Here is a 21,429-nt window from a genome sequence, read left to right as displayed (position 1 = left end):
AACAATTTCATGGCAAATTGTCGCATAAAGTTATCAGTATTTTTTTAAACAACGCCGTGTTGTGTAACTGTATGATGAAGTTTTTAATGGTACTTAAATATTCTTCTTCATAAGGCTTATACAGCAACGGCGTCCAAAAGCACGGTATAGTTGTTTTATTTATTAAAAAAATGCAATGAAAAGAGTTCGAAACTTTATTGCCTCAAACCGTTTGATCATGATGAATGAGCGAGACAATGTGTTAGTTGGTTTGAAGGCAGATTGTTTCTTACTTAGGCAACAGATGGTTCCAAATAAAGCTTCGCGACGTAATTTCTTTCAGTTACAGTTGCCGAGTGGGTGTACCCCAAGGCTCTTTATTTGGGCCAGCTCTGTACAACATCTTTATTTCTAATACAAAGCCAAAGAAACATTCGCTAGAAACTTTTCTGATAGTCCGTATATATCGCACACCATATAATAATATATTTATGGTAAGGTTATTGCAAAAAATACATTAATTTATCTTTAAGGACTTCGAAAAAGTAATTTTGTAAATCCTATTGTAACAAATAGGTTACTTAATTTTATTTTCTATGTGTAAGAGGTTGATACAATAAAGATAAAAAGACAATAGTAACTGTATGATGAAGTTTTTAATGGTACTTAAATAATCTTCTTCATAAGGCTTACACAGCTACGGCGTCCAAAAGCACAGTATATTTGTTTTATTTAATAGAAAAATGCAATGAAAAGAGTTTGGAACTTTATTGCCTCAAACGGTTTAATCATGATGAATGAGCGAGACAATTAGTTAGTTGGTTTGAAGGCAGATTGTTTCTTACTTAGGCAACAGATAGTTCCAAAGAAAGCTTCGCGACATAATATCTTTCAGCTACAGTTGCCGTGTACACCCACCCCAAGGCTCTTTATTTGGGCCAGCTCTCTACAACATCTTTACTTCTAATCTTCCGAAGTCTTCCAAAGCCAAAGAAAAATTCGCTAGAAACTTTTCTGATAGTCCGTATATATCGCACACCGTATAATAATATATTTCTGGTTATTGTAAAAAAATACATTAAATTATCTTTAAGGACTTCGAACAGTAATTTTATAAATCCTATTGTAACAAATAGGTTACATAATTTTAATTTCTATGTGTAAGAGGTTGAAATAATAAAGATAAAAAGCTGTTTTGTTTAACTTACGTAATGTCTGATATGATATCCCATAGTATTCGCGCCAATATTGCTGAGAGGTCGTCAGGTTAGTAGTAGCTTTGTGATTTTTTTTATCTGTGTTCATTAGTTACATTCGTTTACTCTTAGCTGTTTCTATATTAACTTAAATTCTACTGAAGTTGGATAGATTTCAAGAAAGGAGGACTTACACATCACCATCATTTTAAAAGATTTTCTTAAATGTAGTAGTAGGTTACGTAACAATGTGAACCATTTGATAAACAATGAGTTAGATTTTTCCATCACTTATGCTGATGGAATATATGGATGGATATTACTAACATAGCTCCGCAAAACTGTTTTAACAGTTTGTCTGGAGGCATGTTTGACGTAGTGTTCTTAAGTTGAACCTTCCAGCATATTTTGTCAGTTTTAAAATGAAGTTTAAGCTGGTGTGAGCTGGGTATTTCTCAATCTTGTATCAATCCTATCGAAAGCCTGCCTAAGATCTTAAACGTCAGGGGAGTAATATTTCTTATTTTCAGCTCTCTATGTAACTGTTTTCATGTTCAATCATTCCATGTAGAATATCTATTATGATATCGCCTTCCAGCTGATATAAGGTTTGAGAACCATGAGCATGTTGTTAATTTTTATATTTTTATATTTTCAGAATTTGAAAAATAATGGTCTACCTAACGGAACAGGAGTTCGGTGTGTGGAATGATGAAGTAGTAAAGAAGTACACCTGGCGAACTGATAGTGGTTTTAGTTTGTCAGCCATATCGTTTGGTGCTGTTGTTCAGAATATATTTGTAAGTTATTGAAATAGAATAAAGAAATACTAATACAGACTCTGCCAATATTTCAACTAGTTATTGCTGTTTAATTCATACAGTTGACGGAACGACAGAGTGATTAAAGGCAACGTTTTAGTAATAGGGTCTTTCTTAGTAATCCGTTAGCTACGAAACCCTAAAATACATTGATCTTAGTATTTTTTTTTTGTGGAAAAGGAGGACAAACGAGCGTACGGGTGGGTCACTTGGTGTTAAGTGATCACCGCCGCCCTAAATTCTCTTGCAACACCAGAGGAATCACAGGAGCTTTAGTGGCCTTTAAGGAAGGTGATAATTTACGAAGATACCCATGTCGTATCATCTTAGAAACATCGCACAAGGAAGCTCATTCCACAGCTTTATAGTACGTGGAAGAAGGAGCTCCTTGAAAACCGCACTGTGGAGGACCGCCGATATCCTAACTTATAATGTGTCGTGCGTAGGTGGAATTCGGCGGCAGGAATCAGGTGAAACAGCCTTTCCGAACACCCCCCGTGATAACTGCCGTAGAAGATACACAATGAAGCGACGTCTCTACGCAACGCCAATTGATCCATCCGTTCACAGAGCTATTTCACTCTGTATACATTCTGGGCTACCTTTGTGCAGTAAAAGCCACCTTCATAACATAAAAACTATGTATTTTGTTTAATTTTGTAATTCTTGCATTTCTGCCAAAAGTAATAATTGCAGCTCCTTACTCCTGGATACTGTATACTTGTATTTTTACTTTGGAATAACTGACGTCATACAGTCTTCTCCATAGGTGCCAGATAGAGATGGGAACTTAAGTGACGTCGTACTTGGATTCGATGATCTAGATAGCTACGTGAATAGAAATACAGACAACTTCGGCTGCGTCGTTGGCAGGGTCGCGAATAGGATAGCAGATGGTACCTTCCAGTTGGATGGTAGGACTTATAGCCTGGCGCGGAATTGGAGAGGAATTCATCATCTGCACGGAGGGACCACTGGATTCGATAAGGTTGTTGTTTTTATATGCCTAGAAAAAATTACCATCAGAGGAAATAAAGTTGATCCTTCTTTGAAATTCAAAATAATTGTTACTAATCTTTTTCTCATAAAGGTTACTATAGCATAACTTTCTAACTAATACCACACATATTGTTGTCGCCCCAGTAATATAAATGCCATCTGTTTTGGCTTTTAGAAAAATATGAGAGATAAATACATTTAACTTCTTTTTCGCTCGCACTACATTTGTCTTAATCTTAAAATACTTTATTTTTGATTGTTTGACAGTTAGTAACTACAATATTTATCAGAAATAATTATAAATGGGCTTCAACACTGAAAATAGCAAGGCGAAAGGCATTTTTTTTCTCAAAATTGATTCCTTAACAAAATTCTTTCTGATATAATTTCTAATATACTAGATACTACTACCGCTTCGGAAACAAATGGCGCTATGAGAGAGAAGAAGCGGCGCAAGAAACTCTCCCAGCATTCTTTTTTGCGCTCTTTTCAATAAAAATATAAAATATTGTACACTAATTTCTATCGCTATAAAATAATCATAATCTAGTCCCAGGCTGTCCGATCACTTAGATATTCTGTGGAGTGATAGGATTTACGACAGAGCCATTTTTTTATAAAACATTTAAATTTATTTATAGATAATGCCTGAAAAGTGGCTGGGACTTTATTATAAAAGTGTATACACCCTTAAAGTTATTATGTATCTAATGAAGCCTACTAGAATTAGTTACATGCAATCCCTTATTTCTAGTGTTATATACCAACTGGTCGATAATAGAATATCTATATCTCAATTCTTATATTGTAAATGAAACCTATCATAACCGTATATTATTGTTGTAAACTAAAAATGTAAACAACATATTTTTAGGTTAATTGGAACTCCGTTGTTAGTGGCAACAAAGTAATTTTCAGCAGAGTATCCAAAGATGGCGAAGAAGGATATCCAGGGGATCTCTTAATTAATATAACTTACGAAGTAACTGATGAAGATACTTGGTGTATTGAATACAGAGGTGTCACCACAGAGAAGACCTTGGTCAATCTGACTAACCATTCCTATTTCAATTTAGCTGGCCACGAAACGGGTGCTCAAGAGTTGTATAACCATATCATCAATATAAATGCTGATAAGTATGTCATGTTTCTTTACTTACTTTTTTTTCGACTCTTTAACAGTTCCTTTCCATATCGCTCTGTACTTCGTATCGCCTTACTTAGCCTTTAGAATTTCTTCAGATTATAATTTCAGATTAATTGCACTAAAATGGTACATTTTTTAACCTTTAAATGGACTAAATCTATAATAAGTTAAGTAAATTAGTAAGTCTTAAGTTTTCTTGCTTCATAAAGATTAAATATCAAAATTCTCTATTTAAACATAAATAAATAGGACAGAAACACATAACGATGTTAGCAATACAAAACTCATTCAAACAGTAAAAAATTTCATTTACCCAATTAAAATAAAATACGAAAAAGAACTTCTTACCAAATGATGCGAAAATATAAATACATACCTTCTCGTTTGTTCCAGAATGTTAGAAACTCGAAAAGATTGGATACCAACTGGGAAGCTAATTCCCATAGCGGGAACGCCTCTAGACTTGTTTACACCGAAACGTCTCGGGGACTTCATTGAGCTATCCAAGATATTGTTCCATCACAATTTCTGTGTTGCGACTCATAGTAATAAGGTATGGTATACACTAAAATTAGTATTTGAAAATCTATCTCTTTATAAGAAACTCGCAACACATCAAAATATTAAACGAACATTATCAAACATCCATCATTTTATAGAAAGAGTGGCTTTTGGCGAGGGATATTTCCTAGTGTATTCAAATTCAAATTCAAATATTTTTTTTCAAAATAGGATTTATAATCACTTATTGAACGTCAAAATCTACCACCCATTCAAGAGACTGCCTCAGACCTGAGAAGAATGGGCGCAAGAAACTCAGCGGGCTTTTTTTTATATAAAATATGGATTACAATGTAATATCGTACAATAAACATTAATAATTAAAGAGCGTGAGGGTGTTCGCTTTAATCCCAGTCCGTGGTGTCATTAAGAAAATCGTTTATGCTATAATAACCTTACCCACACAAACGTTTTTTAACAATTCTTTCAAATTTCGTAACACATTTGTTTTGTACATTTTCTGGGATCATATTGTAGAAGCATATACATCGCCCAACAAAAGACTTACTAACTCGACCCAACCGAGTAGCAGGCATAACAAGTTTATGTTTGTTCCTCGTGTTAACATTATGAATGTCACAGTTTCTAGAAAATTCCTCAATGTGCTTATGAACATACAAAACATTATCAAAAATGTATTGAGAAGCAACAGTCAAAATGTTTATTTCTTTAAATTTTTCTCTTAATGATTCTTTAGGACCTAGGTTATAAATCGCGCGAATAGCCCTCTTCTGCAGCACAAAGATAGTATTAAAATCGGCCACACTGCCCCATAACAATATACCATAGGACATAATACTATGAAAATAATTAAAGTATACTAATCTCGCCGTATCTATGTCAGTTAACCGTCTGATTTTCTTAACCGCATATGCTGCAGAACTAAGCCTATTCGCCAATCCTTCAATATGGGGGGCCCCACTGCAATTTGGAATCAAGAGTAATGCCAAGAAATATAGCAGATTCCACTGGTTTTACCACCTTTCCATTTAATAAAATATTCGCATCTACATTTTTGACATAATGGCCAAGTCCCTTAGACAGTTCGTTGTTACAAAATATTTATGAAACTTTTCGAATGAATTTTTAATTTTTAACTTTGGTGATGACGCAATACATCGGAACGCTTGGCATTTTAGTTGGGAATATCCTCATGATCGTGTAAAAGCAAATAGGTTTATTCATATTCTTAAAAACTAACCCAAAATTAACATTGTTTTGATTTAGGAAATCAATTTCATATCTCGAGTAGTACATCCAGCATCCGGACGATTCATGGAGGTTTACAGCGACCAGCCCAGTATTACCTTCTACACTGGAAACTTCTTACCAAGCGACGATCTTCCTGCAATTCCCGGCAAATACGGTGTCAGCTACAGCCGCCACAGTGGCTTGTGTCTCGAAGCCCAAAAGTGTATCGACGCTATTCATCACCCTAATTTCCCATCTATTGTTCTGAAGCCAGGGGAGGTTTATACACAGAAGACTGAGTATAGATTTGGTGTAATCCGAAATGGCAACGGGAACGGCAATGGAGCTAAGAATGTGGTTTGATAAAATAAATCTTTTAGTTATATTATTTGTGTTTCCTTATAATAAAACGGCCTTTATTTCAGAGAATTTTTGCCTTTTGAATTTACAGTTTTATGACACCTAAATTAGTCGTTTTCACTGAATCCTCGTAGAGTCAGATGACGTCGACAGCCTCATCTGTTTGCCCGAGATTGGCAAAGGCTTCCTCGAATCTTCTCCATTTCTCTCTGTTTCTTTGCAAGTCTAATCCATTCCACTCCCTGCTACATTTTCTAGTTTTATAAACAGGATACCAATTCATAATTTGTTTGGTCCATTTTTCTTTACCTCTGATGGTGTATCCGTTCATCTTTGCCCGTTTCTTGAATTTTTCTTGTTTCTTGATTTTGAATAAAAATATTAGAATTTTGAATCTGAGCTTTATTGCATCACTTTACATATTATATTGTAATTAAAATTATTTGTAAAACGATTCAAATTTAAATCTTGATTTAAAAGAGTGGCAATGAGTGTCTTGCTACTTCTTCTCATTAGCTCAACACTTTACGAAGTAGCAGTAGTTCTATAAGAAAAATTTTTCGTTGAACTTTATAAGTATCATTTCTGTAACCTATCTGAATAAAGTGATTTTGATTTGGTTTGATCTGTCAAAATCTTTTACATATGCCTGATGCGAGAATGATACTGAAAATTTTTGAAAAGTGGCCACTTGTAAACAATATTGTTTTTTTCTATCTTGTATTTTGCGTATAAATACTATTGATTCTGTTCTGCTTCTAACTTATTTCATATCGAATATGTAGTTTTATGTTTTAACAACACAAGTTTTGTTCATAAATGCATTTTTTGTCAGTAGACACAGTGGTAATTGGTAAAACTTGAATGAGAATCTAATAAAACTGTGAAAATCTTTATGCAATTCACTTTCAGGTTTTGATCGTCTTGTAACTTTATATCTTATATGAATAATTGCTAGCTCTATTTTAGCCAAGTACCGTACTTTAAAATTGCTTTAACCCTTGTTGTCCCTTGCCAGTACTCAGGGGAGTTGTTAGGGTTACCATGTGAAACTCCACCTGCGTGTTTGTTTCCACATGTTGACGTCGCGCGTTTCGCCAGAAATTCCTCGCCTCGCAACTTTGTGGAATCAATTACCTGCAGTTTTCCCGAACTGATATGACTTAGGATCCTTCTAGATTACTATTTACTACTGGGAAGCTCCTTTGCACAGGAAGCCGGATAGATTACGGGAACCACAATGGCGCCTATTTCTGCCGTGAAGTAGTAATGTATAAACATTACTGTGTTTCGGTCTGTAGCTAATGAAATTACTGGGCAAATGAGACTTAACATCTTATGTCTCAAGGTGACGAGTGCAATTGTAGTTCCCTTCAGAATTTTTGGGTTTTTCAAGAATCCTGAGCGGCACTGCATTGTAATGGGTAGGGCTTTTCAATTACTATCAGCTGAACGTCACGCTCGTCTCGTCCCTTATTTTCATAAAAAAAAAGATCAGGGCATACTCCCAATTTATAGGCTGAAATCGCATCTCTTAACCCCTGGTGTTGCCTTGCCCTTGCCTCTTTGCCCCCTCTTATATAAAAAAAAATCTGTCTCATTATGAAGGAGTGACAATTATAACTTCTACGTCCGGTATCGCTCCTGTAATTCCTCTCTTGTTGCAAAGAATCGTAGGCGGTGGAGATTATGTAAGTATCATAGATTATCTGTGTCACAATACAAGTAATAAAACAGTAGCGTAGCCAACAGCGGATCTCCTTGAAATATATACCTTCGTCTGAGCGGAGCGCTAGGGTTGGTACATACATAAATATTGACGGCGCGGACTGCGTGGTGCAGCTAATTGATCCCAGACAGCGACCAGTCTCGGCGGCGTACAGTGTGTCACTTAATAGTTTTGTCTCCCCAAGATTGCTTAGCGGCCGAGTTAATCATGAGTTTGTGTGCGTGCGTCGATTCGGGCGCTCTATGTTTTTTTATGAAACGCCTTTTACGCCTTGCCTATTACAATGCAGTGCCGCTCGAGATTCTTGAAAAACCCAAAAATTCTGAGTGGCATTACAATTGCGCTCATCACCTTGTGACATAAGATGCCAAGTCTCATTTGCTATGTAATTTCACTAGCTACGGCGCCCTTCAGACCGACACAGTAATGTTTTCAGATTACTGCTTCACGGCAGAAATAGGCGCCGTTGTGGTACTAATAATCTAGCCGGCTTCCTGTGCCAAGCCTCTGATACTGGACTGGTAAAATTCTGCTTCTGTCATGCTTCTGTTCTGTTTCTAACCTATTTAATATTAGTATGTAGTTCTAAGTTTTATCAATACAAGTTTTATTATTAAATGCACGTTTTAAACTCGGTAAAACTTGAATGAGTTCATGGTTATAACTGTGCCTGGTGTGCTACTCAATAGCTTTGTCCCCCCAAGATTGCTTAGCGGTCCTGTAAATCATGTGTATATGTGCGTGCGTCGATTCGGGCGCTGAAGTGTGAAGTCAAACTACTGTATTGTGCCTGTGCGCTTAATGCTTTATACGTTTATCTTATTTAATTCTTACAGTTGGTGTATTGTTTATTCGACAAACGGACGCGTTATGTAAGTACCTACAGTCAAATGTTTAAATTTTGATAAATATTTATAACATGTATGACCTTTGATAACGTATCTTTATCTTTCTAACTAACCATAAAATTGATATTTTCTTAATGTTATAAACACTTTTACGATGGAATAATTATATTTATACAAAAAAAAACTAAAAATACCTAATTGTTCGATAAGAATTGAAGAAGAACCCGATAGTCATAGTATTTAGGTAAAACGGCGTGAACATTTTTTAAATTAACTATTATCATGTAGATAAATATAGTTTAATAAAAGATAGTAGATGAGGCTTATTGATAGTGGTAACTTCTCTCCATTAAATAAATGATTTAAGTTGTAACTTAGCCTTTCGAAACGCTTAAGCCTTAAATACTAAAAGAAAGAAAAATAAATTTCTATTGCAAATAACATTTTATTACTTTTATAGTGTGTTTGTTTAATACATAACTATAAAACAATTTAAAACATAAAAAGCTTAATCGAAGTGGTCTCCATTGGCTGCAATACAGTCCTTTAAACGTTGAGGCCAGTTATCAATAGAAGCACACACTCTTTCCATGGGAAAATTCTTCACTGTCAATCGTACGAATCGTAGGGACTCCAAATTATCAGGGCCTTTACAGCAAGCTGTTTTCTCTAAAACTGACCATAAATCATAATCCAGCGGATTAGGATCGGGACTAGACGACGGCCAGGCTCTGATGAAGTCCGGAACGTTCGTTTGCAACCGAGACTGCGTAGACCGAGCTTTATGACCCGGCACCGAGTCTTGCTGGAAGGACCATTCTTGGTTATTAAACATGGTGTTGTGGGCACGGGGCTTCACTACCTTTTGATGCCTTTTCACTAAAGGCTTTGGCTCAGTCACTACTTTATAGCTAATACCCCACCAAATCATCGCTGAAGTCGGATAGGGATTGGGAAGCTTCCTTAGAGCTTTGAGCATAAATACGGTCATTTTGTTGTAAAAATATTCCTCAATTGTAATAAAAATCTCATCCGTAAACAAAATTTGTCATTGACCTCCATTTACGTATCACTTCAGTAGTTAGGATTTCTTCGAATTCTTTCCCTTACTGCTTTGACCACCTTTTCCGTACGAACACGTTGACGGCTAGAATTTTTTCTGTCACAAACAGAGGAGGTCTCATTGTACCTATTAATAGCCCGGTACACAAACATTTTACTAATGCCAAGCGTATGGAGAATTTTAAAATTGCGTTTGGCTCCATACCTACTTTGTGTAATGCAATCACAGCGATTCGGTTCTTCTTATCACCCCACTCTATTTTAATATCGCAAAATATTGTACAATTTATTGAGGCGAAAATGAGAAGACTAAATGAACAATCATATAAAAATGACAGATTCCAAATTCAAATGTAATATTTTGTTTATTTTTAATATCAACAGTATTTATGGCCAGACTAATTATTAAATTTAGGAGTGAGATCATCAACAGATAAAGCCATTGCAAACGTGTAATCAAGTTAATGAGTTAAAAATTAAATACAGACGTATGTTTGAATGATTTTATAATAAGTAGTAATAAAATTATAAGAATTAATATCGTATTTGTGTAAACAGCTTTTAAATTGCCGCTTTTTTATTGCCTATTTTTTTAAGTGTTAAAATGGATATAGTATGTAGACATATGCCCTCGAATTTTTCTATAGACCTATATAAATTACATAATTCCACAATACATTATTTTAATATGTCTCAAAGGGCTTGGTCAGCGGTTTCGTTAAAAGCTCCCAGACGCCACATTTATTCCGACATTTGCAAACGAATATCGATAATGTATACAAAAACATAATAAATAATATATTTAAACTTTCATCAAGAACCACGCTATCCATTGGTAAAAACAGCATGAAAATCGGTGCAGTAGTTTTTAGGTTATCGCGAATAGACAGACAGACAGACGTGGCGTAGGACTTTTATAATATGTAGTGACAATAATTTATAAGAATAGCATATAATATTACATAATATTATGTAGTATAATAAAATATATACGTATTCACTCTTAAGGGAATGTACAAGTACCTTCCCATATCTCTACCCATATCTTCGATTCCACCACGAGCGAGTACAGTCAGTATATTCAGTTTGAAAAAAAATATATATTTAATATTCATATTTAAAAAATATTAAATGTATTTATGTACACACACCAAAATAACAATTTTTGTCTGTCTCTTTGTTCCGGCTAATCTCTGAAATGGCCGGACCGATTTTGACGGGACTTTTATTGGCAGGTAGCTGGTGTAATAAGGATTAACTTAGGGTACGTTTATTTTTTGAATTTTTATACATTACTTTATTAAGGCTAAGTTTTTTTTATTTTTTTTATTATGGAATAGGAGGACAAACGAGCGTACGGGTCACCTGGTGTTAAGTTGTCACCGCCACCCACAATCTCGTGCAACACCAGAGGAATCACAGGAGCGTTGCCGGCCTTTAAGGAAGGAGTACGCGCTTTCTTTGAACGTACCCATGTCGTATCATAATAATAATAATCATATTTAGTTATAATGCTTTGGAATTTAGATTGAAAAATGAAAACTTTTAACACAGTCAAACATAATATTACAGATATACCGAATATGGTTCATTTAGCAGAACAACACTTCGGCACTTTCAACAATGAGCCGGTCAGAAAATTCACATGGAGTACAGACACTGGGTTCTCTGTGTCTGTCATATCTTATGGAGCTATCATACAATCAATTAAGGTAGGAGGAAGGTATTGATAAATATAGTTTATCTACACCCATGCTTTAAATCCTCTATTAAAGATTCTGAAACAGTTAGCTTATTGCCAACATTAAAACACCCAATGTTCTAATAACCATTACATCATCCAAGCGAGTGTTGTAATGTTGTACTGAATTTCATAACAACACTCCTATGTTTTTTTTTCGATCCCCTCATGCGCAAAGAGTTTCAAAAGACAGCCACATTCTTATTGCTCGATGCGTGGTATCTTCTATATGAATTTCAAAAAAAGAACATTTTCGTTTATGCGCTTTCCACACTACGAGAAGTCGCGCGCCGTAAAAAAATAGTAGGTTATTCGATTCCTCGCCATTTTTATTGTTTTGTTTACAGAAAATGAGCGATTCATTTAAAACGCTGCAAAAGAACATTATATTTGAGTGAACTTTAATTATTGCACTATACAAAATGTGAATTACTACTAACATAAATAATTGTATCATTAATACTTAGTTTATTTGTATATAATCAGTAATCTATACTAATATTATAAAGCTGCAGTGTTTGTTTGTTTGAACGCGCTAATCTCTGGTACTACTGGTCCGATTTGAAGGATTCTTTCAGTGTTGGGTAGTCCATTTATCGAGGAAGGCTATAGGCTATGTTTTTTTTTTTTTCAAAATTAGCGATCCGTAATAAAATTGCTATTTTGTAACACAAGGTGTAAAATCGAAAACCTATTTTTGCGTGCGCTGCAAAAACTATTGACAATAGAACAAAATGATGTACAATATATATATAGGCAATATTTTATTACTTATAAAACTATCGCGTGAATTATACTTTATATGGCAAAACAACGTTTGCCGGGTCAGCTAGTGAATCATATAAGGTTACTACTAGGACTGGTGTTTTAATGTTAGCAGTAAGCTAATTGTTTCAGAATCTTTTAGAGGATTCATATTCTGGGTGTAGATAAAGTCTTGTATGCAACTGTTGATAATTAGGTATTAAAACACTCATGTGATACTATTATCACAAAATAAATAAATCCACCTTCGTGTTTTAATACCCCTTATTACACAACAGTTGCATAAATAACTATTATTAAGTTTGACCAGGAATAAAACACTGCACAGCACCAGTAAAAGTACAGATTTATAATGGTTTAGTTCTGCACTGAATTCTGTTACAATCTCAGTCTCATTATGATGCTGAAAATTAAAAGGGATATTATTATACTAGTGCTATCGTTACCAGTTATTTATTTAATAATCAATCTTATTGTTAAATTGTAATAATCTATTAAAATTTAAAAATAGAGACAGTCAACTGACAACACCAAGGTGACGTTGTCAGTTGACCACGAATACAGCATTCAAGTTGTAGCACCGGTACGGGGTGGTCGATTAAAATGTTTTAAATTCTATTATTACAATTGTAATTTGTTACTAAATATAATCTTTAACACACGAACTTTAATAATTATAAGGTTTGGTCTAAAAACAGTGTTAATACTAGTATTATTTTTTAACAAATTGTTAAGTTCCCACAAAAATTTGGTATTTTTGTCGTTTTTCAGGTTCCCGCTAAAAATGGCGAAATAAAGGACGTTGTTTTAGGCTTTGATACGATTGAAGATTACGTCACCAAGAATGCTCGATTTTTTGGATCAACTATTGGAAGATGTGCGAACAGAATCCGAGGAGGAACTTTCCAGTTAGATGGAGTTACTTATCAGCTTGCGAAAAATAATGGAGAGAACCATTTACATGGCGGGATTGTTGGTTTCAACAAGGTAGATATAAATAGTAAAATTACGCTCACATTTACAGTTATCATCTACTAAACATATAAGATATTACAAATGGTCTTGAAAAATGTGAATGTATAGGCATTTTTTTAAAGGAAAGTTAGTACTAAACTCAAATGCCACGGAATGTCAGAGATACTAAAATATGGTCTACATATTAAAATCACGACAGCAAGTAAAACACAGTCTAACAAACACATTGTAACATCAGGCAGAAACGATACAGTCATAGAAGTAGATATACTTCACAAGTACAGCAATTACGATGTCGTAGGCATTAAGAAGCGGTGTTCACAGCTCGACAGTTCTTCCCTGACTGCCAGTGGGGTGCAACTTCCCTAGTCCCTACATTGGCACATGAAAAAAATTTGCATTGAAAGTGCTGCCACCTATTCTATTAGGCACGCTGCAACTTCACCACGATGGCGATAATTTAACATACATGATAGATGGATAGATGGAGCTAGTGATAGCAAAAAACTCACTTAACTTACTTAATAAAGACTTGACTATCGTGTTACTTGTAATCATTGAATGGCTCTCCTCATGTAAAGGTGACTGCTGAACTTAATAAACGAATAATAATATAGAATAATTCCACCCACACAAAACAAACACCAATATGCATTCAATACGGTTTACAACAATAGTAAAAACTATAAACAAACTAACTAAAAACAAAAAAACATGAGTCGCACATCTATCTCTAGTATATAGTGTATTATCTATGCTGACTGCCTGCTCGGCGCCCGCTCTCGCCCACCCTCGCACCGCACGTCGATTACACTCGAGCTAAGACGAATACCGAATCTTCTCGTGCTTGACGTTCTTGACTACGAAAAAAATATTATGAAAATTTTCAGGTAAACTGGAACTCTACCGTGGATGGCACGAAGGTTATCTTCAGCTATTACTCCAAGGATGGTGAAGAGGGCTATCCAGGTGATATGATCGCTAACGTCATTTATGAAGTGGTAGACAACTCTCTTCTAGTCGAATTCCTGGCTGTCACTCACAAGAAGACCATAATAAACATGACAAACCATTCCTACTTTAACCTAGCTGGCCATGATGCAGGAGCTGATGGTCTTTACGATCATATTATTACTGTCAATGCTGATAGGTAAGATATATTCTTAGATACAATGATGTAATTAAATTTAATTCATTCAGTTAGTTAAAAAAATGACAGAAATGAGGAGATCCGAATGAGAACCAAAGTTCGGTATTACTTTCGTATACTTAACGTTCGTAAACATAGCACAGATGATTGCGAAAATGAATTGGAAGTGGGCAGGACACAAAGCTCGATTAGTCCTGCGTTGCCTCACCCAACGTATTCCGGCAATCTTGACCAGATCATCGGTCCACCTTGTATTGGGGGGCCTTCCAAAACTACGTCTTCCGGTACGTGGTCGCCATTCGAGGACTTTACTGCCCCACCGGCCATCAGCCCGTAGAGTTATGTGCCCTGCCCAGTTTCATAGGCACTTTTTCAACACACTTGCGAGTAAAAAAATACATGTACCTATTGCATAAATGGGAAATGGCGCGCAAGATTTTTATTTGAAAGCGCTAAGTTCATTGAAAAAAAATGAAAAATATTTATTTCAGTAACAAAAATGGTACAAACATAATAGCGGATGTGACTTCTATTAAGTGAGAAACATCTGTGCCAGAAGGCCACGCTCTTCCATATCAATTAAAATTAACAATACCAAAAAATAGGGATCACAAATTAAGTCTAAAAATATAATGTAACAAAAGAAAAATATTATACAAACAGGATGTCTGTGTGTTTGTGTTGTGTGTGTGTATGTGTGTGTGTGAGAGTGCGTGTATGTGGTGTGTGTCATTGTTACTATTCGTAAAACACTTCTTATTGTTCTATCAAGAAGGTATGCCTAAAATTTACTCCGTGTGGTTAAATAGCTCTTCCATTTCCACATAATTCATAGATTTCAACCAAGTGGTTAAACTTCGTCTACATTCCACTTTGTTCATTGTCATTAATTACATACACCCATACAGCCTACTTCAAACTTACAATTTATGTGATATTATGCATTAAGTTAATTTAAACAAATAATTGTGAAATACAAATAATTTGATTACAATAGTTTTTTCGTTTTAATTAGGGACTTATTTATTTATTCGAAAAATGAAGATGGATTTTCAGCGGTATAAAACCTCTTTGTTATTACAAAAAATTTCGTGTGTACAAAGTACACATGTCAGAAGTGAAACCTGCATTGTGCATGAACCTCTAAACTGCATATGAAGTCCTGGTACATGTTGCTAGGATGACACAGGCTTTCAACCGCTATGAAAGACATTACTAACACCACTACCATATTTATGTTCTTCTGGTGTCTATGCAGTTGTGCGTATGACATAAGAATATATTAAGGTATACCTACTCGCGTCATGCATAAAAATAAAATAGTATGCATATTTCTGTCTCATTCTTTGCCGGCTTCATCCTACACATTTTTGTATTTGTGTCTCTTACCTGTCGTTTTTTCCGTTGCATCCGGTTTGAAATTAAGATTCTAAAGAAGTTTCACTTCAAAAAAATGGTATTACCTGGTTAAATTGAAAATGGTCTGTTTACTCTCATATAATTTGCAGTTAGTTTTACATTTATATAGTTTACTTTTACCAAGTTTTACTTACCTTTTCTGCGATTAACTTTTATTGTAAATTGTATTCACGCTTACACCTAAGCAGATGTCGCTTTTATCTTTAACATCTATGTTCTCAGTGAGACATTCAAAGGGAATAATTGTAATTATTTTAGTTAGTTATAATTTGTATGTGTATTTAATCTTTTGTTTCTGTATTTGTCTCCAATAAAGTAGATAAATAAATAAATAAACTTATCTTTGTAGGGATAATTCCATTATGCACTTGTGTGTAATATTATTATTCAAGTGTGTGCTATGTGTGGCATTTATTTCTCAAAATTGATTCCTTTAGAATTCTCTTTGATGTCATTTCTAATATACTAGATACTACTACCGCTTCGGAAACAAATGGCGCTCTGGAGTAGTAAGATTTACGAGAAAGCCATTGTTTAATAAAACATTTAAATTTATTTATAGATAATGCCTGAACAGTGGCTGGGACTTTATTATAGAAGTGTATACATTTACCCTTAAAGCTATTATGTATCCCATGAAGCCTACTAGAATTAGTTACAAGCAATCCCTTATTTCTAGGGTTATAATAGTGTAATAAGCATTACTTTACTATGTTTAACTCTCCAGTAAGTAAGACTTATTTTGTGCCAGGGTCACGGAGACATCGGCAGACAACATACCAACTGGTCGTCTTCTGAAGGTCGGCGGCACTCCATTTGATCTTCGCGCACCAGTTCGACTCGGAGACGTGCTGGTGCTTCATGAAAGGCTATTCGATCACAACTTTTGCGTATCGCCTACCGGTGAGGTGAGTTTGTGCCATTTTATTTTATTTTTGAACAACAAACGTAAGACAGATGAAATTGAAATTTATAGATATTGTTATCGAATGATGTGTTCCCCCATAATTAGTACATAAAAAAAAGATATAAGGCACGTGTTAGATGTAAGTTATATCCATACAAATAAATAAATAATTTAATAAAATCGAGAGTAAAACAAAGTAATTAATTAATTAATTCACCCTTTTTGTAATTTTGCTGTAGTCAGAGCAGATCCTTGAGGTGTCTTAAGAGTCGTACGATCTTGATGTCAATAACCCTAGTTGGAATACAGCCTCTCAAATAAAAATTTACGAGTGGCATATCCAATAAGGTAATCTTTATTATCTATCAATAATATTTTTTTTATTATATAATAACAGCCTTTTGCAAAAATCTCCAAATAGATAATTTAGTAGGTAGAGTTAATAGAGAAAACGAAGGTTTTTAACCAGTGTGTACCCGTTTTTCTGCAAATGGATTCAGTTATAGATTACTGATTAAAAAACGGGAAATAAATACCTGAAACTACTACTCTATTATTATTATCTATTTATTTATTATGAAAAATAGAATAACAATTTATTAAAATACTAGCTCACCCGGCAGACTTCGTACTGCCTCAATCGATAAATAAAATACCTAAACTTATGTATAAAATAAACTTAAAACAAACAAAAGGAATCCTTTTTTATAAAAACAAACAAATAAAAAAAATGCTCGGTACGAATGAAATTTTAATTACACACGATTCACGAGACCTGTGCGTTTTAAAAATTCCCGCAATTTTTAAATATGTAATATCTTCGAAAATATTTATTTAAATCATATGCTGTAAAGGGCCATATAGATCTATATTAAATCTACAATGTATTTAAGGTATTTAATTAGAAAAGGATTTATAGGTTAAAATTGCTTCAAAAATTAGCCATTTTTGTCATAAAAAGTAAAATGACAAAAAAATGTTATTGTGGGATATCCATACGAGATAGACATATGACATAGCGGAGTTTTCTGTAGACCTTTTCAATGTGTACAATAATTAGTACATTATTTTGATAAATTTCGTAGGGTTCAGCCTGCGTTTGCAATGTAAGCGGAAAAAATGTAAGTATTTACGACATCACATTAGAAACCTTAAAAATAACAGTATTTCTCCACTATTTAATGGATGTTATTATACATATAAACCTTCCTCTTCAATCACTCTATCTATTAAAAAAAACTGCATCAAAATCCGTTGCGTAGTTTTAAAGATTTAAGCATACATAGGGATATAGGGACAGAGAAAGCGACTGTGTTTTATACTATGTAGTGATAACAGTGAGGTTTGTCGACATGTTAGAAAAATTCTATTATCGCCTACAATTAATGTTAACTTATAAATGCATAATAATATACTATAAAAACGATAAAGTTATATACAACAGGTAGATAATATCAGTACTTATTGTAGCACGGGTGAGTTGCATGGCCTACTACCGCAATGTATTGAATTTTTAAGTGACCGTCTGTTAAGATATATTAAATAGTAAACAATACTCAACTTTGCAACATATTTAAGTACGCAATTGCGGATAGCACAACACGCTACGCACCAATCATGGCTTCGACAACGAAAGGCAACTCTATTAAACAGTTGCGTATGAAATGAAAGGCAGCGAAACAACCGAGTCAATAACAAACTAAAATGCTATTTAGTAATTTCAACTGTTACGTTGTCGGGGATGTAGCTCAGTGGTAGAGCGTTCGCTTTGCATGTGAAAGGCCCCGGGTTCGATCCCCGGCATCTCCAAAACAATTTTTTTATTACTTAGTCTTTATTTTTTTATTACTTGGTCTTTTTTTTTTTGGTCGCTAATCGATTTTTTGAAAATCTTCACAGATTTAAGTTAAAATAATTCTCATTCAAGTAGGCTTAGCTTTTAAAACTGTTATGGCCGCTCAGAGGAAGAGTGAGGGCTATAACTGACGTTGCAGTGGGCAGGGCACATATCTCGACGGACAGATGGTTGGGGAGTTAAGTCCTCAAATGGCAACCACGTACCGGAAGACGCAGTATTGGTAGGACAAGATAGACCGACGATCTGGTCAAGATCGCCGAATTACTTTTAATGAGGCGAGCGCCGGACCAAGCGTAGTGGAGATCTCTTGGGGAGACCTTGTCCAGCACTGGACACGTCTTCCGCCAAAAATGTAGAATAGAGAATAAAAACCGAAACGGAGTCGCTTATCATTCTATCTCACTCACACCTTATTGTTACCTATACTCACACACGTAGCAGTACTGCATGCAAAAAAATCAATAGGTACTAAATAAATGATTATATAAATTCATTAATTAGACTCGGATTTAACAAAAGCTAGTATGAAGTTTAGTTTAGTTTAAGTTACTCTACACCTCCTCGAGTGGGAGGCTCCTTTGCACAGGAAGCCGGCTACAATATGGGTACCACAACGGTGCCTATTTTCGCCGTGAAGCAGTAATGTGTTTCGGTCTGAAAGGCGCCGTAGCTAGTGAAATTACTGGGCAAATGAGACTTATCTTATGTCTCAAGGTCATGAGCGCAATTGTAGTGCCGCTCAGAATTTTTGGGCTTTTCAAGAATCCTGAGCGGAATTTTCAAGAATCCATCAGCTGAACTTCCTGCTCGTCTCGTCCCTTTTTTTCATAAAAAGAAACGTTAACTATAGTGTTATAGTTCTTACACTATTTAAAGATATTTTACTATAAGAAACACCATGCCTTTTTACAGGAGCTTAACTTCGTATCCCGCGTGGTACATCCATCATCCGGACGGTATCTCCAGGTGTACAGCAACCAGCCAGGAGTCCAGGTTTACACGAGCTACTTTCTACCAGCGCCACAAGACCAGCCAATTGTTGGCAAACAAGGCACACCGTACCATCGTCACGCTGCCTTCTGCCTGGAAACCCAGGTCTATCCAGATGCAGTGAACCATCCACATTTCCCCACCGTTATTCTGAAGCCTGGGGATGTTTATCGCCATAAAGTGAGATATGAATTTGGAGTTACGAATTAATAAAATGTAAATTATTATTATATACTATGGTATTATTTTTGATTTTTCTTGTGAAGTTGCCCACCTCGTACTAGCTCGACTCGCCTTATAATATCAGGGTTGGCTCCGGCCCTTTGGTGGTTACGTATATAAGCTCCTTTATCCCGTGCCAAATGATGATGAAATTATAAAAAGCCCACTTATTTAGGAAAATACTGGGAACACTCCCAATGAAAAGTGCGGTACAAGACGCAGAATGAAGTGATCAACTGTCACGGAGTACTAAATCGCCCACAATTCGACCAACTCTGCGACGGAGGTGGTAAAATGGTTTCAGCACGAACTGGGGTGCCCCTTAGACTTTGAATATACTTGCTTAATTTGTTTTGTCAATGTGTGGGTTAGCTAACGGTTTAAAATTCAAAATACTTCCAGTGGGAGGCTCGTTTGCACAGAATGCCGGCTAGTTTATTGGTACCACAACGGCGCCTATTTCTACCGTGAAGCAGTAATTTATTTATTTTTATTTTATTTATTTATACTTTAATAAAACGGCGTAAGCCAATTACAATATGAAAGTAATTAAATACAAACTAAACTAACTAAACATATTACACAAATAATAGTTAGTAAATACAAAGTTTAATGTAAATAACTAACAATTAATAAACATCCAAATACCGTTCATCCATTACTCTCACAAAAACGCAAGCACTCTGTTAAAATCGTCTGCCATCCATCCGCAAATAAATCATAAGCAGGGTTGGCTTCGAGAAGAGCGTAGAGAGCAGAGAGAGACCTCAGTGAGTTAGTAATTAGATGTGTCGTACTCGCGAACAATCCTCGAACTAGTAATGTGTAAACATTAATGTGTTTAGGTCTGAAGGGCGCCGTAGCTAGTGAAATAACTAGGCAAATGAGACTTAACATCTTATGTCTCCAGGTGACGAGCGCAATTGTAGTGCCGCTCAGAATTTTTGGGTTTTGCAAGAATCCTGAGTCGGACTGCATTGTAATGGGCAATGCGTACCAATTTCCATCAGCTGAACGTACTGCTCGTCTCGTCCCTTATTTACATAAAAAAATACTAAGGAGCTAATTACTAACGTGGCTGACTTTTACAGTAATAATATATTTGCTTGTTGTAAGTATCTCTGGTAAAGATGTTTGTATACGCTTATGTAAGGGGAAAATCAGAGATGAAGACATTAAATACTTCAAAATAGTATGTGTACTTGTGACTTATAAAGCAAAAACAAATGAACAATTATTTTGTATTTATTTTTATATTTGTAACAAAGTTATTAATTTCTACATTAAAATTAATTAAACATAATGTCAAATCTTCACTGATTTAAGTTGATGCATGATTATAAGTTTATTTTTAATAATTACGATGTATTTTGCCATGGGATATTTACTAACTATCTACATAATGTTATTTAAAAAAAAACCTATGGTTCCGTGGATAATTTTAAAACCAATAAATATATATCGCTAATATATCAAAAGATATCCACGTAAAGGAAAACTCTTATCAAA

General features: G+C 34.9%; 3 protein-coding genes and 1 non-coding gene across 6 annotated transcripts in view; all 4 read left to right on the top strand.

Annotated features, from left to right (window-relative positions):
- The window catches only part of LOC126978117 (SWI/SNF-related matrix-associated actin-dependent regulator of chromatin subfamily E member 1), a 147,222-nt gene that overhangs the window by 100,000 nt on the left and 25,793 nt on the right, over positions 1-21,429 (top strand). The window lies entirely within an intron of this gene.
- LOC126978160 (galactose mutarotase-like) lies at positions 66-6,279 on the top strand. Of its 2 annotated transcripts, none has more exons than XM_050826919.1 (6): positions 66-144; positions 1,834-1,975; positions 2,766-2,984; positions 3,870-4,132; positions 4,536-4,695; positions 5,931-6,279. In XM_050826919.1, the coding sequence occupies exons 2-6, from the start codon at positions 1,847-1,849 to the stop codon at positions 6,255-6,257; spliced, it is 1,098 nt and encodes a 365-aa protein (XP_050682876.1). In that variant the 5' UTR covers positions 66-144; positions 1,834-1,846; the 3' UTR covers positions 6,258-6,279. The 2 variants fall into 2 exon arrangements, with proteins under 2 accessions (XP_050682876.1, XP_050682874.1); XM_050826917.1 differs by lacking the exon at positions 66-144 and adding an exon at positions 1,092-1,245.
- Positions 8,712-19,930, top strand: LOC126978169 (galactose mutarotase-like). Of its 2 annotated transcripts, XM_050826931.1 has the most exons (7): positions 8,840-8,855; positions 11,129-11,157; positions 11,466-11,605; positions 13,171-13,386; positions 14,265-14,524; positions 16,695-16,851; positions 19,621-19,930. In XM_050826931.1, exons 3-7 carry the CDS (start codon positions 11,477-11,479, stop codon positions 19,906-19,908), a joined length of 1,050 nt encoding a protein of 349 aa, XP_050682888.1. In that variant the 5' UTR covers positions 8,840-8,855; positions 11,129-11,157; positions 11,466-11,476; the 3' UTR covers positions 19,909-19,930. The 2 variants fall into 2 exon arrangements, with proteins under 2 accessions (XP_050682886.1, XP_050682888.1); XM_050826929.1 differs by lacking the exon at positions 11,129-11,157 and having other exon boundaries at positions 8,712-8,855.
- Trnaa-ugc (transfer RNA alanine (anticodon UGC)) lies at positions 18,588-18,659 on the top strand. Its single transcript has one exon. It is a non-coding gene; the product is annotated as a tRNA-Ala (tRNA).

Source organism: Leptidea sinapis, chromosome 47 (assembly GCF_905404315.1).
Source record: "Leptidea sinapis chromosome 47, ilLepSina1.1, whole genome shotgun sequence".
Lineage (NCBI taxonomy): Eukaryota > Metazoa > Arthropoda > Insecta > Lepidoptera > Pieridae > Leptidea > Leptidea sinapis.
This window is presented reverse-complemented; position numbering and strand designations above follow the sequence as displayed.